At 40.5% G+C, this 17,224-nt stretch overlaps 1 protein-coding gene across 2 annotated transcripts in view; it reads left to right on the top strand.

Annotated features, from left to right (window-relative positions):
* Nucleotides 1-17,224, top strand: part of stra6 (signaling receptor and transporter of retinol STRA6) — an 83,828-nt gene that overhangs the window by 45,928 nt on the left and 20,676 nt on the right. For both annotated transcript variants that reach the window (XM_071405141.1, XM_071405140.1), the window contains 2 exons: nt 13,810-13,880; nt 13,981-14,042. In XM_071405141.1, coding sequence (XP_071261242.1) covers nt 13,810-13,880; nt 13,981-14,042 — 133 coding nt within the window. The remainder of the gene's footprint in view (nt 1-13,809; nt 13,881-13,980; nt 14,043-17,224) is intronic.

The following is a 17,224-nucleotide window of genomic DNA, read 5'->3' as shown; positions in this document are numbered from 1 at the left end:
CATGAATATCCTTTACAGTAACCCAATCTGGCCAGACCCCATGCACATAACATGAATATCCTTTACAGTAATCCAATCTGGCCAGACACCATGCACATAACATGAATATCCTTTACAGTAACCCAATCTGGCCAGACACCATGCACATAACATGAATATCCTTTACAGTAACCCAATCTGGCCAGACACCATGCACATAACATGAATATCCTTTACAGTAATCCAATCTGGCCAGACACCATGCACATAACATGAATATCCTTTACAGTAATCCAATCTGGCCAGACACCATGCACATAACATGAATATCCTTTACAGTAACCCAATCTGGCCAGACACCATGCACATAACATGAATATCCTTTACAGTAACCCAATCTGGCCAGACACCATGCACATAACATGAATATCCTTTACAGTAACCCAATCTGGCCAGACACCATGCACATAACATGAATATCCTTTACAGTAACCCAATCTGGCCAGACACCATGCATATAACATGAATATCCTTTACAGTAACCCAATCTGGCCAGACCCCATGCACATAACATGAATATCCTTTACAGTAACCCAATCTGGCCAGACCCCATGCACATAACATGAATATCCTTTACAGTAACCCAATCTGGCCAGACACCATGCATATAACATGAATATCCTTTACAGTAACCCAATCTGGCCAGACCCCATGCACATAACATGAATATCCTTTACAGTAACCCAATCTGGCCAGACCCCATGCACATAACATGAATATCCTTTACAGTAACCCAATCTGGCCAGACACCATGCACATAACATGAATATCCTTTACAGTAACCCAATCTGGCCAGACACCATGCACATAACATGAATATCCTTTACAGTAACCCAATCTGGCCAGACACCATGCATATAACATGAATATCCTTTACAGTAACCCAATCTGGCCAGACACCATGCATATAACATGAATATCCTTTACAGTAACCCAATCTGGCCAGACCCCATGCACATAACATGAATATCCTTTACAGTAACCCAATCTGGCCAGACCCCATGCACATAACATGAATATCCTTTACAGTAACCCAATCTGGCCAGACACCATGCACATAACATGAATATCCTTTACAGTAACCCAATCTGGCCAGACACCATGCACATAACATGAATATCCTTTACAGTAACCCAATCTGGCCAGACACCATGCATATAACATGAATATCCTTTACAGTAACCCAATCTGGCCAGACCCCATGCACATAACATGAATATCCTTTACAGTAACCCAATCTGGCCAGACACCATGCACATAACATGAATATCCTTTACAGTAACCCAATCTGGCCAGACACCATGCACATAACATGAATATCCTTTACAGTAACCCAATCTGGCCAGACCCCATGCACATAACATGAATATCCTTTACAGTAATCCAATCTGGCCAGACACCATGCACATAACATGAATATCCTTTACAGTAACCCAATCTGGCCAGACACCATGCACATAACATGAATATCCTTTACAGTAACCCAATCTGGCCAGACACCATGCATATAACATGAATATCCCTTACAGTAACCCAATCTGGCCAGACCCCATGCACATAACATGAATATCCTTTACAGTAACCCAATCTGGCCAGACCCCATGCATATAACATGAATATCCTTTACAGTAACCCAATCTGGCCAGACACCATGCATATAACATGAATATCCTTTACAGTAACCCAATCTGGCCAGACCCCATGCACATAACATGAATATCCTTTACAGTAACCCAATCTGGCCAGACCCCATGCACATAACATGAATATCCTTTACAGTAACCCAATCTGGCCAGACCCCATGCACATAACATGAATATCCTTTACAGTAATCCAATCTGGCCAGACCCCATGCACATAACATGAATATCCTTTACAGTAACCCAATCTGGCCAGACACCATGCACATAACATGAATATCCTTTACAGTAACCCAATCTGGCCAGACACCATGCATATAACATGAATATCCTTTACAGTAACCCAATCTGGCCAGACCCCATGCACATAACATGAATATCCTTTACAGTAACCCAATCTGGCCAGACCCCATGCACATAACATGAATATCCTTTACAGTAACCCAATCTGGCCAGACACCATGCATATAACATGAATATCCTTTACAGTAACCCAATCTGGCCAGACCCCATGCACATAACATGAATATCCTTTACAGTAACCCAATCTGGCCAGACCCCATGCACATAACATGAATATCCTTTACAGTAACCCAATCTGGCCAGACACCATGCACATAACATGAATATCCTTTACAGTAACCCAATCTGGCCAGACACCATGCACATAACATGAATATCCTTTACAGTAACCCAATCTGGCCAGACACCATGCACATAACATGAATATCCTTTACAGTAACCCAATCTGGCCAGACACCATGCACATAACATGAACATCCTTTACAGTAACCCAATCTGGCCAGACACCATGCACATAACATGAATATCCTTTACAGTAACCCAATCTGGCCAGACACCATGCACATAACATGAATATCCTTTACAGTAACCCAATCTGGCCAGACACCATGCACATAACATGAACATCCTTTACAGTAACCCAATCTGGCCAGACACCATGCACATAACATGAATATCCTTTACAGTAACCCAATCTGGCCAGACCCCATGCACATAACATGAATATCCTTTACAGTAACCCAATCTGGCCAGACACCATGCACATAACATGAATATCCTTTACAGTAACCCAATCTGGCCAGACACCATGCACATAACATTAATATCCTTTACAGTAACCCAATCTGGCCAGACACCATGCACATAACATGAACATCCTTTACAGTAACCCAATCTGGCCAGACACCATGCACATAACATGAATATCCTTTACAGTAACCCAATCTGGCCAGACACCATGCACATAATATGAACATCCTTTACAGTAACCCAATCTGGCCAGACCCCATGCACATAACATGAATATCCTTTACAGTAACCCAATCTGGCCAGACCCCATGCACATAACATGAATATCCTTTACAGTAACCCAATCTGGCCAGACACCATGCACATAACATGAACATCCTTTACAGTAACCCAATCTGGCCAGACCCCATGCACATAACATGAATATCCTTTACAGTAACCCAATCTGGCCAGACACCATGCACATAACATGAACATCCTTTACAGTAACCCAATCTGGCCAGACACCATGCACATAACATGAACATCCTTTACAGTAACCCAATCTGGCCAGACACCATGCACATAACATGAATATCCTTTACAGTAACCCAATCTGGCCAGACCCCATGCACATAACATGAATATCCTTTACAGTAACCCAATCTGGCCAGACACCATGCACATAATATGAATATCCTTTACAGTAACCCAATCTGGCCAGACACCATGCACATAACATGAACATCCTTTACAGTAACCCAATCTGGCCAGACACCATGCACATAACATGAATATCCTTTACAGTAACCCAATCTGGCCAGACACCATGCACATAACATGAATATCCTTTACAGTAACCCAATCTGGCCAGACACCATGCACATAACATGAATATCCTTTACAGTAACCCAATCTGGCCAGACACCATGCACATAACATGAACATCCTTTACAGTAACCCAATCTGGCCATACACCATGCACATAACATGAATATCCTTTACAGTAACCCAATCTGGCCAGACACCATGCACATAACATGAATATCCTTTACAGTAACCCAATCTGGCCAGACACCATGCACATAACATGAATATCCTTTACAGTAACCCAATCTGGCCAGACACCATGCACATAACATGAACATCCTTTACAGTAACCCAATCTGGCCAGACCCCATGCACATAACATGAATATCCTTTACAGTAACCCAATCTGGCCAGACCCCATGCACATAACATGAATATCCTTTACAGTAACCCAATCTGGCCAGACACCATGCACATAACATGAACATCCTTTACAGTAACCCAATCTGGCCAGACCCCATGCACATAACATGAATATCCTTTACAGTAACCCAATCTGGCCAGACACCATGCACATAACATGAACATCCTTTACAGTAACCCAATCTGGCTAGAAACCATGCACATAACATGAACATCCTTTACAGTAACCCAATCTGGCCAGACACCATGCACATAACATGAATATCCTTTACAGTAACCCAATCTGGCCAGACCCCATGCACATAACATGAATATCCTTTACAGTAACCCAATCTGGCCAGACACCATGCACATAACATGAATATCCTTTACAGTAACCCAATCTGGCCAGACACCATGCACATAACATGAACATCCTTTACAGTAACCCAATCTGGCCAGACCCCATGCACATAACATGAATATCCTTTACAGTAACCCAATCTGGCCAGACCCCATGCACATAACATGAATATCCTTTACAGTAACCCAATCTGGCCAGACACCATGCACATAACATGAACATCCTTTACAGTAACCCAATCTGGCCAGACCCCATGCACATAACATGAATATCCTTTACAGTAACCCAATCTGGCCAGACACCATGCACATAACATGAACATCCTTTACAGTAACCCAATCTGGCCAGACACCATGCACATAACATGAACATCCTTTACAGTAACCCAATCTGGCCAGACACCATGCACATAACATGAACATCCTTTACAGTAACCCAATCTGGCCAGACACCATGCACATAACATGAACATCCTTTACAGTAACCCAATCTGGCCAGACACCATGCACATAACATGAATATCCTTTACAGTAACCCAATCTGGCCAGACCCCATGCACATAACATGAATATCCTTTACAGTAACCCAATCTGGCCAGACACCATGCACATAACATGAATATCCTTTACAGTAACCCAATCTGGCCAGACACCATGCACATAACATGAACATCCTTTACAGTAACCCAATCTGGCCAGACCCCATGCACATAACATGAATATCCTTTACAGTAACCCAATCTGGCCAGACCCCATGCACATAACATGAATATCCTTTACAGTAACCCAATCTGGCCAGACACCATGCACATAACATGAACATCCTTTACAGTAACCCAATCTGGCCAGACACCATGCACATAACATGAACATCCTTTACAGTAACCCAATCGGGCCAGACACCATGCACATAACATGAACATCCTTTACAGTAACCCAATCTGGCCAGACACCATGCACATAACATGAACATCCTTTACAGTAACCCAATCTGGCCAGACACCATGCACATAAAATGAATATCCTTTACAGTAACCCAATCTGGCCAGACCCCATGCACATAACATGAATATCCTTTACAGTAACCCAATCTGGCCAGACACCATGCACATAACATGAATATCCTTTACAGTAACCCAATCTGGCCAGACACCATGCACATAACATGAACATCCTTTACAGTAACCCAATCTGGCCAGACCCCATGCACATAACATGAATATCCTTTACAGTAACCCAATCTGGCCAGACCCCATGCACATAACATGAATATCCTTTACAGTAACCCAATCTGGCCAGACACCATGCACATAACATGAATATCCTTTACAGTAACCCAATCTGGCCAGACACCATGCACATAACATGAACATCCTTTACAGTAACCCAATCTGGCCAGACACCATGCACATAACATGAATATCCTTTACAGTAACCCAATCTGGCCAGACACCATGCACATAACATGAATATCCTTTACAGTAACCCAATCTGGCCAGACACCATGCACATAACATGAATATCCTTTACAGTAACCCAATCTGGCCAGACACCATGCACATAACATGAATATCCTTTACAGTAACCCAATCTGGCCAGACACCATGCACATAACATGAACATCCTTTACAGTAACCCAATCTGGCCAGACACCATGCACATAACATGAACATCCTTTACAGTAACCCAATCTGGCCAGACACCATGCACATAAAATGAATATCCTTTACAGTAACCCAATCTGGCCAGACCCCATGCACATAACATGAATATCCTTTACAGTAACCCAATCTGGCCAGACACCATGCACATAACATGAATATCCTTTACAGTAACCCAATCTGGCCAGACACCATGCACATAACATGAACATCCTTTACAGTAACCCAATCTGGCCAGACCCCATGCACATAACATGAATATCCTTTACAGTAACCCAATCTGGCCAGACCCCATGCACATAACATGAATATCCTTTACAGTAACCCAATCTGGCCAGACACCATGCACATAACATGAATATCCTTTACAGTAACCCAATCTGGCCAGACACCATGCACATAACATGAACATCCTTTACAGTAACCCAATCTGGCCAGACACCATGCACATAACATGAATATCCTTTACAGTAACCCAATCTGGCCAGACACCATGCACATAACATGAATATCCTTTACAGTAACCCAATCTGGCCAGACACCATGCACATAACATGAATATCCTTTACAGTAACCCAATCTGGCCAGACACCATGCACATAACATGAATATCCTTTACAGTAACCCAATCTGGCCAGACACCATGCACATAACATGAATATCCTTTACAGTAACCCAATCTGGCCAGACACCATGCACATAACATGAACATCCTTTACAGTAACCCAATCTGGCCAGACCCCATGCACATAACATGAATATCCTTTACAGTAACCCAATCTGGCCAGACCCCATTCACATAACATGAATATCCTTTACAGTAACCCAATCTGGCCAGACACCATGCACATAACATGAACATCCTTTACAGTAACCCAATCTGGCCAGACCCCATGCACATAACATGAATATCCTTTACAGTAACCCAATCTGGCCAGACACCATGCACATAACATGAACATCCTTTACAGTAACCCAATCTGGCCAGACACCATGCACATAACATGAACATCCTTTACAGTAACCCAATCTGGCCAGACACCATGCACATAACATGAATATCCTTTACAGTAACCCAATCTGGCCAGACCCCATGCACATAACATGAATATCCTTTACAGTAACCCAATCTGGCCAGACACCATGCACATAACATGAATATCCTTTACAGTAACCCAATCTGGCCAGACACCATGCACATAACATGAACATCCTTTACAGTAACCCAATCTGGCCAGACCCCATGCACATAACATGAATATCCTTTACAGTAACCCAATCTGGCCAGACCCCATGCACATAACATGAATATCCTTTACAGTAACCCAATCTGGCCAGACACCATGCACATAACATGAACATCCTTTACAGTAACCCAATCTGGCCAGACCCCATGCACATAACATGAATATCCTTTACAGTAACCCAATCTGGCCAGACACCATGCACATAACATGAACATCCTTTACAGTAACCCAATCTGGCCAGACACCATGCACATAACATGAACATCCTTTACAGTAACCCAATCTGGCCAGACACCATGCACATAACATGAACATCCTTTACAGTTACCCAATCTGGCCAGACACCATGCACATAACATGAACATCCTTTACAGTAACCCAATCTGGCCAGACACCATGCACATAACATGAATATCCTTTACAGTAACCCAATCTGGCCAGACCCCATGCACATAACATGAATATCCTTTACAGTAACCCAATCTGGCCAGACACCATGCACATAACATGAATATCCTTTACAGTAACCCAATCTGGCCAGACACCATGCACATAACATGAACATCCTTTACAGTAACCCAATCTGGCCAGACCCCATGCACATAACATGAATATCCTTTACAGTAACCCAATCTGGCCAGACCCCATGCACATAACATGAATATCCTTTACAGTAACCCAATCTGGCCAGACACCATGCACATAACATGAACATCCTTTACAGTAACCCAATCTGGCCAGACACCATGCACATAACATGAACATCCTTTACAGTAACCCAATCTGGCCAGACCCCATGCACATAACATGAACATCCTTTACAGTAACCCAATCTGGCCAGACACCATGCACATAACATGAACATCCTTTACAGTAACCCAATCTGGCCAGACACCATGCACATAACATGAATATCCTTTACAGTAACCCAATCTGGCCAGACACCATGCACATAACATGAACATCCTTTACAGTAACCCAATCTGGCCAGACACCATGCACATAACATGAACATCCTTTACAGTAACCCAATCTGGCCAGACACCATGCACATAACATGAATATCCTTAACAGTAACCCAATCTGGCCAGACACCATGCACATAACATGAATATCCTTTACAGTAACCCAATCTGGGCAGACACCATGCACATAACATGAATATCCTTTACAGTAACCCAATCTGGCCAGACCCCATGCACATAACATGAATATCCTTTACAGTAACCCAATCTGGCCAGACACCATGCACATAACATGAACATCCTTTACAGTAACCCAATCTGGCCAGACCCCATGCACATAACATGAATATCCTTTACAGTAACCCAATCTGGCCAGACACCATGCACATAACATGAATATCCTTTACAGTAACCCAATCTGGCCAGACACCATGCACATAACATGAATATCCTTTACAGTAACCCAATCTGGCCAGACACCATGCACATAACATGAACATCCTTTACAGTAACCCAATCTGGCCAGACCCCATGCACATAACATGAATATCCTTTACAGTAACCCAATCTGGCCAGACCCCATGCACATAACATGAATATCCTTTACAGTAACCCAATCTGGCCAGACACCATGCACATAACATGAACATCCTTTACAGTAACCCAATCTGGCCAGACACCATGCACATAACATGAACATCCTTTACAGTAACCCAATCTGGCCAGACCCCATGCACATAACATGAACATCCTTTACAGTAACCCAATCTGGCCAGACACCATGCACATAACATGAACATCCTTTACAGTAACCCAATCTGGCCAGACACCATGCACATAACATGAATATCCTTTACAGTAACCCAATCTGGCCAGACCCCATGCACATAACATGAATATCCTTTACAGTAACCCAATCTGGCCAGACACCATGCACATAACATGAACATCCTTTACAGTAACCCAATCTGGCCAGACACCATGCACATAACATGAATATCCTTTACAGTAACCCAATCTGGCCAGACCCCATGCACATAACATGAATATCCTTTACAGTAACCCAATCTGGCCAGACACCATGCACATAACATGAATATCCTTTACAGTAACCCAATCTGGCCAGACACCATGCACATAACATGAATATCCTTTACAGTAACCCAATCTGGCCAGACCCCATGCACATAACATGAACATCCTTTACAGTAACCCAATCTGGCCAGACACCATGCACATAACATGAATATCCTTTACAGTAACCCAATCTGGCCAGACCCCATGCACATAACATGAATATCCTTTACAGTAACCCAATCTGGCCAGACACCATGCACATAACATGAATATCCTTTACAGTAACCCAATCTGGCCAGACACCATGCACATAACATGAATATCCTTTACAGTAACCCAATCTGGCCAGACCCCATGCACATAACATGAATATCCTTTACAGTAACCCAATCTGGCCAGACACCATGCACATAACATGAATATCCTTTACAGTAACCCAATCTGGCCAGACACCATGCACATAACATGAATATCCTTTACAGTAACCCAATCTGGCCAGACACCATGCACATAACATGAATATCCATTACAGTAACCCAATCTGGCCAGACCCCATGCACATAACATGAATATCCTTTACAGTAACCCAATCTGGCCAGACACCATGCACATAACATGAATATCCTTTACAGTAACCCAATCTGGCCAGACACCATGCACATAACATGAATATCCTTTACAGTAACCCAATCTGGCCAGACCCCATGCACATAACATGAACATCCTTTACAGTAACCCAATCTGGCCAGACACCATGCACATAACATGAACATCCTTTACAGTAACCCAATCTGGCCAGACACCATGCACATAACATGAATACCCGTTACAGTAACCCAATCTGGCCAGACACCATGCACATAAGAGAGGAAAAGATAAGGAGGGAGGAGGAGAGGAGAGGAGGAGAGGAGAGGAGGAAAGGAAAGGAAAGGGGAAAGGAGGATTGGAAAGGTTGTTGAATAGTTTTTCTGATTGCATCACTGTGACTCAGGTACAGTATTTCCTATTGGCTGGAAACCCTTTGGGCTTTACCAGGAAGTGACCACACAGGGAGATATAATCATACAGTAGGAAGATAATGTCACAGTTACATAAGAACAATATGTATTCTGTATGGACACGGGTCATGATGTCATCCATACACAGAGCCAATCAGCACAGACCGTGTTACATTGTTGTCTTTGATCTGAAAAGCATTTAAAAACCCAATCAGTACAGAGCTTTCAGAAGGTATTCATACCTCTTGACTTATTACACATTCTGTTTTTGTTACACCCTGAATTCAAAATGGATTCAATATTTTTATTTTCAACAATATACACACAATATACCATCATGACAAAGGGAAACATGTTTTTAGAACTGTTGGCACATCTATTGGAAATGAAATACAGAAATGTCAAATTTTCACAAGTATTCACACCCCTGGTCAAAACCTTGTAGATGCACCTTTGGCAGTGATTACAGCTGTGAGTCTTTCTGGATAAGTCTATAAGAGCTGTGAGTCTTTCTGGGTAAGTCTATAAGAGCTGTGAGTCTTTCTGGATAAGTCTATAAGAGCTGTGAGTCTTTCTGGATACGTCTATAAGAGCTGTGAGTCTTTCTGGATAAGTCTATAAGAGCTGTGAGTCTTTCTGGATAAGTCTATAAGAGCTGTGAGTCTTTCTGGATAAGTCTATAAGAGCTGTGAGTCTTTCTGGATAAGTCTATAAGAGCTGTGAGTCTTTCTGGATAAGTCTATAAGAGCTGTGAGTCTTTCTGGATAAGTCTATAAGAGCTGTGAGTCTTTCTGGATAAGTCTATAAGAGCTGTGAGTCTTTCTGGATAAGTCTATAAGAGCTGTGAGTCTTTCTGGATAAGTCTATAAGAGCTGTGAGTCTTTCTGGATAAGTCTATAAGAGCTGTGAGTCTTTCTGGATAAGTCTATAAGAGCTGTGAGTCTTTCTGGATAAGTCTATGAGCTGTGAGTCTTTCTGGATAAGTCTATAAGAGCTGTGAGTCTTTCTGGATAAGTCTATAAGAGCTGTGAGTCTTTCTGGATAAGTCTATAAGAGCTGCGAGTTTTTCTGGATAAGTCTATAAGAGCTTACCACACATGGATTGTATAACATTTGACCATTATTATTTTCAAAATTCTCCAAGCTATGTCAAATTGATCGTCAATCATTGCTAGACAACCATTTTCAGGTTTTTGCCAAACATTTTTAAGTAGATTTATTAAGTATAAACTGTAACCTGGCCACTCAGGAACATTCTCTGTGTTCTTGGTAAGGAACTTGTGTATATTGGCCTTGTTGTTGTTCTGCTGAAAGGTGAATTCCTCTCCCTGTGTCTGGTGGAAAGCAGACTGAACCAGGTTTTCCTCTAGGATTTTGCCTGTGCTTAGCTCAATTCTGTTTCTTTTTTATCCTGAAAAACTCCACAGTCAGTAACGATTACAATCATACCCATAACATGATGCAGCCACCACTATGCTTGAAAATATGGAGAGTTGTACTGAGTAATGTGTTTTATTGGATTTGCCCCGGACATAACACTTTGTATTCAGGACAAAAAGTGAATTGCTTTGCCACATTTTTTTTGCAATATTTTTGTTCTGTACAGACTTCCTTCTTTTCACTCTGTCCTTTATGTTAGTATTGTGGAGTAACTACAATGTTGTTGATCCATCCTCAGTTTTCTCCTATCACAGCCATTAAACTCTGTAACTGTTTTAAAGTCACCATTGGTCTCATGGTGAAATCCCTGAGCAGTTTCCTTCCTCTCTGGCAACTGAGTTAGGAAGGACGCCTGTATCTTTGTAGTGACTGGGTGTATTGATACACCATCCATAGTGTAAATTATTAACTTCACCATGCTCAAAGGGAAATTCAAGTCTGCTTTTTTTCTTACCCATGTACCAATAGGTACCCTTCTTTGCGAGGCATTGGAAAACCTCTTTGTGGTTGAATCTGTGTTTGAAATTCATTGCTCGACAGAGGGACCTTACCAGTGGTGGAAAAAGCCCTCAATTGTCATACTTGAGTAAAATTAAAGATACCTTAATAGAAAATGACTCAAATGAAAGTTCACCAGGTAAATATTACTTAAGTCAAAGTCAAAGTTTTCGGTTTTGAATATACTTAAGCATCAAAAGTAACAGTATACATCTTTTCACATTCCTTTATGTTAAGCAAACAATTTATAAACTATCTGTATATACGGATAGCCAGGGGCACACACCAACACTCAGACATAATATACAAACTAAACATTTGTGTTTAGTAAATCGGTCAGGTCTGAGGCAGTAGGGATGACCAGGGATGTTCTCTTGATAAGAGTGTGAATCAGTCCATTTTCCTGTCCTGCTCAGCATAAAAAATGTAAGGAGTACTTTTGGGTGTCAGAGAAAATGTATGGAGTAAAAAGTACATTATGTTCTTTAGGAATGTAGTAAAGTAAAAGTTGTTAACAATATAAATAGTAAATTAAAGTACAGATACCCCAAAAAAACTACTTGAAAGTATTTTTACTTAAGTATTTTATACCACTGGACCTGACAGATAATCGTATGTGGTGTACAGAGATGAGGTTGTCATTCAAAAATCATATTAAACACTAGTATTGCAAACTACCTGACCTGATGACTCCTGGCTGTCCCCGTCCCCAGTCCACCTGGTCGTGCTGCTGATCCAGTTTCTGCTGTTCTGCCTGCGGCTTTCGAACCCTGACCTGTTCACGTGTCCTGGACCTGCTGTTTCGACTCCGTCTTTCCCAATTTGAGTCTTTTTTTCACAAATTGGTCTTCGTCCAATCAGATCAGCTGTGCCTGCGTAAACGCAACCAAAGACTCATATACACTGAGTATACAAAACATTAAGACAGCGTTTCTCAAACTCAGTCCTCTGGACCCCAAGAGGTGCACATTTAGTTTTTATCCCATACATTACACAGCTGATACAAATGATCAAAGCTTGATGATTAGTTATTTCAAATCAGCTGTGTAGTGCTAGGTCAAAAACCCCAAAACGTCCACCCCTTGGCCCGGGGACAGAGTTTGGGAAACCCTGCATTAAGAACACCTGCTCTTTCCCTGACAGACTGACCAGGTGAATCCAGGTGAAAGATATGATCCCTTGTTGATGTTGTTAAATCCACTTCAATCAATGTAGATGAAGGGGAGGAGACAGATTAAATAAGGATTTTTAAGCCTTGAGACAATTGAGACATGGATTATGTATATATAACTTTCAGAGGATGATTGGCCAATCTAAAATATTTAAGTGCCTTTGAGCGGAGTATGGTAGTAGGTGCCAGGTGCACCAGTTTGTGTCAAGATCTGCAAAGCTGCTGTGTTTTTCACACTCAACAGTTTCCTTTGTGCATCAAGAATGGTCCACAACCCAAAGCACATCCAGCCAACTGGACACAACTGTGGGAAGCATTTGAGTCAACATGGACCAGCATCCCTGTGGAACGCTTTCGAAACCTTGTAGAGTCCATGTCCCGACTTATTGAGGTTGTTCAACTCGACATCAGGAAGGTGTTCTTAATGAATGTTTTGTGTGAGTAATCTGTCTGTCTCTTCCCTCAGTACAGAGAAGCCCACACTGGTGGAGAGGATAACTGATGCTGTGAAGTCCTACATGTACACACCAGAGGAAGGTGACTATATACTATAAACTATAACTACATCTGTTTCTAATGTATTGTTACACTTCCTGTCTAAATCCTGCAAATGTTTTTCCTTTCTTTTCACCGTCAGTTTTCCGGTTTCCTCTGAAGCTGGCGATATCTGGAGTCGTGTCATTTACTGCTCTTTACCAGGTACCAATGTGTTAGTCTAAACCATATCACTGTATTAGTCTAACCTACATCACTGTATTAGTCTAACCCATATCACTGTATTAGTCTAACCCATATCACTATATTAGTCTAACCCATATCACTGTATTAGTCTAACCTACATCACTGTATTAGTCTAACCCATATCACTGTATTAGTATAACCTACATCACTGTATTAGTCTAACCCATATCACTGTATTAGTCTAACCTACATCACTGTATTAGTCTAACCTACATCACTGTATTAGTCTAACCCATATCACTGTATTAGTCTAACCCATATCACTGTATTAGTCTAACCCATATCACTGTATTAGTCTAACCCATATCACTGTATTAGTCTAACCTACATCACTGTATTAGTCTAACCTACATCACTGTATTAGTCTAACCCATATCACTGTATTAGTCTAACCCATATCACTGTATTAGTCTAACCTACATCACTGTATTAGTCTAACCCATATCACTGTATTAGTATAACCTACATCACTGTATTAGTCTAACCCATATCACTGTATTAGTCTAACCTACATCACTGTATTAGTCTAACCTACATCACTGTATTAGTCTAACCCATATCACTGTATTAGTCTAACCCATATCACTGTATTAGTCTAACCCATATCACTGTATTAGTCTAACCTACATCACTGTATTAGTCTAACCTACATCACTGTATTAGTCTAACCCATATCACTGTATTAGTCTAACCCATATCACTGTATTAGTCTAACCCATATCACTGTATTAGTCTAACCCATGTCACTGTATTAGTCTAACCCATATCACTGTATTAGTCTAACCTACATCACTGTGTTCGTCTAACCCATGTCACTGTATTAGTCTAACCTACATCACTGTATTAGTCTAACCCATATCACTGTATTAGTCTAACCTACATCACTGTATTAGTCTAACCCATATCACTGTATTAGTCTAACCTACATCACTGTATTAGTCTAACCCATATCACTGTATTAGTCTAACCCATATCACTGTATTAGTCTAACCCATATCACTGTATTAGTCTAACCCATATCACTGTATTAGTCTAACCTACATCACTGTATTAGTTTAACCCATATCACTGTATTAGTCTAACCCATATCACTGTATTAGTCTAACCCATATCACTGTATTAGTCTAACCTACATCACTGTATTAGTCTAACCAATATCACTGTATTAGTCTAACCCATATCACTGTATTAGTCTAATCCATATCACTGTATTAGTCTAACCTACATCACTGTATTAGTCTAACCCATATAACTGTATTAGTCTAACCCATATCACTGTATTAGTCTAACCCATATCACTGTATTAGTCTAATCCATATCACTGTATTAGTCTAACCTACATCACTGTATTAGTCTAACCCATATCACTGTATTAGTCTAACCCATATCACTGTATTAGTCTAACCTACATCACTGTATTAGTCTAACCTACATCACTGTATTAGTCTAACCTATGTCACTGTATTAGTCTAACCCATATCACTGTATTAGTCTAACCTACATCACTGTATTAGTCTAACCAATATCAATGTATTAGTCTAACCCATATCACTGTATTAGTCTAACCCATATCACTGTATTAGTCTAACCTACATCACTGTATTAGTTTAACCCATATCACTGTATTAGTCTAACCCATATCACTGTATTAGTCTAATCCATATCACTGTATTAGTCTAATCCATATCACTGTATTAGTCTAACCTACATCACTGTATTAGTCTAACCTACATCACTGTATTAGTCTAACCTATGTCACTGTATTAGTCTAACCCATATCACTGTATTAGTCTAACCTACATCACTGTATTAGTCTAACCTACATCACTGTATTAGTCTAACCCATATCACTGTATTAGTCTAACCTACATCACTGTATTAGTCTAATCCATATCACTGTATTAGTCTAATCCATATCACTGTATTAGTCTAACCTACATCACTGTATTAGTCTAACCTACATCACTGTATTAGTCTAACCTATGTCACTGTATTAGTCTAACCCATATCACTGTATTAGTCTAACCCATATCACTGTATTAGTCTAACCTACATCACTGTATTAGTTTAACCCATATCACTGTATTAGTCTAACCCATATCACTGTATTAGTCTAACCTACATCACTGTATTAGTCTAACCCATATCACTGTATTAGTATAACCTACATCACTGTATTAGTCTAACCCATATCACTGTATTAGTCTAACCTACATCACTGTATTAGTCTAACCTACATCACTGTATTAGTCTAACCCATATCACTGTATTAGTCTAATCCATATCACTGTATTAGTCTAATCCATATCACTGTATTAGTCTAACCTACATCACTGTATTAGTCTAACCTACATCACTGTATTAGTCTAACCTATGTCACTGTATTAGTCTAACCCATATCACTGTATTAGTCTAACCCATATCACTGTATTAGTCTAACCTACATCACTGTATTAGTCTAACCCATATCACTGTATTAGTCTAACCTACATCACTGTATTAGTCTAACTCATATCACTGTATTAGTCTAGCCTACATCACTGTATTAGTCTAACCCATATCACTGTATTAGTCTAATCCATATCACTGTATTAGTCTAATCCATATCACTGTATTAGTCTAACCTACATCACTGTATTAGTCTAACCTACATCACTGTATTAGTCTAACCTATGTCACTGTATTAGTCTAACCCATATCACTGTATTAGTCTAACCTACATCACTGTATTAGTCTAACCTACATCACTGTATTAGTCTAACCCATATCACTGTATTAGTCTAACCTACATCACTGTATTAGTCTAACCTACATCACTGTATTAGTCTAACCTACATCACTGTATTAGTCTAACCCATATCACTGTATTAGTCTAACCTACATCACTGTATTAGTCTAACCCATATCACTGTATTAGTCTAACCCATATCACTGTATTAGTCTAATCCATATCACTGTATTAGTCTAACCTACATCACTGTATTAGTCTAACCCATATAACTGTATTAGTCTAACCCATATCACTGTATTAGTCTAACCCATATCACTGTATTAGTCTAATCCATATCACTGTATTAGTCTAACCTACATCACTGTATTAGTCTAACCCATATCACTGTATTAGTCTAACCCATATCACT

The sequence above is a fragment of the Salvelinus alpinus genome, chromosome 6 (genome assembly GCF_045679555.1).
Source record: "Salvelinus alpinus chromosome 6, SLU_Salpinus.1, whole genome shotgun sequence".
NCBI lineage: Eukaryota > Metazoa > Chordata > Actinopteri > Salmoniformes > Salmonidae > Salvelinus > Salvelinus alpinus.
This window is presented reverse-complemented; position numbering and strand designations above follow the sequence as displayed.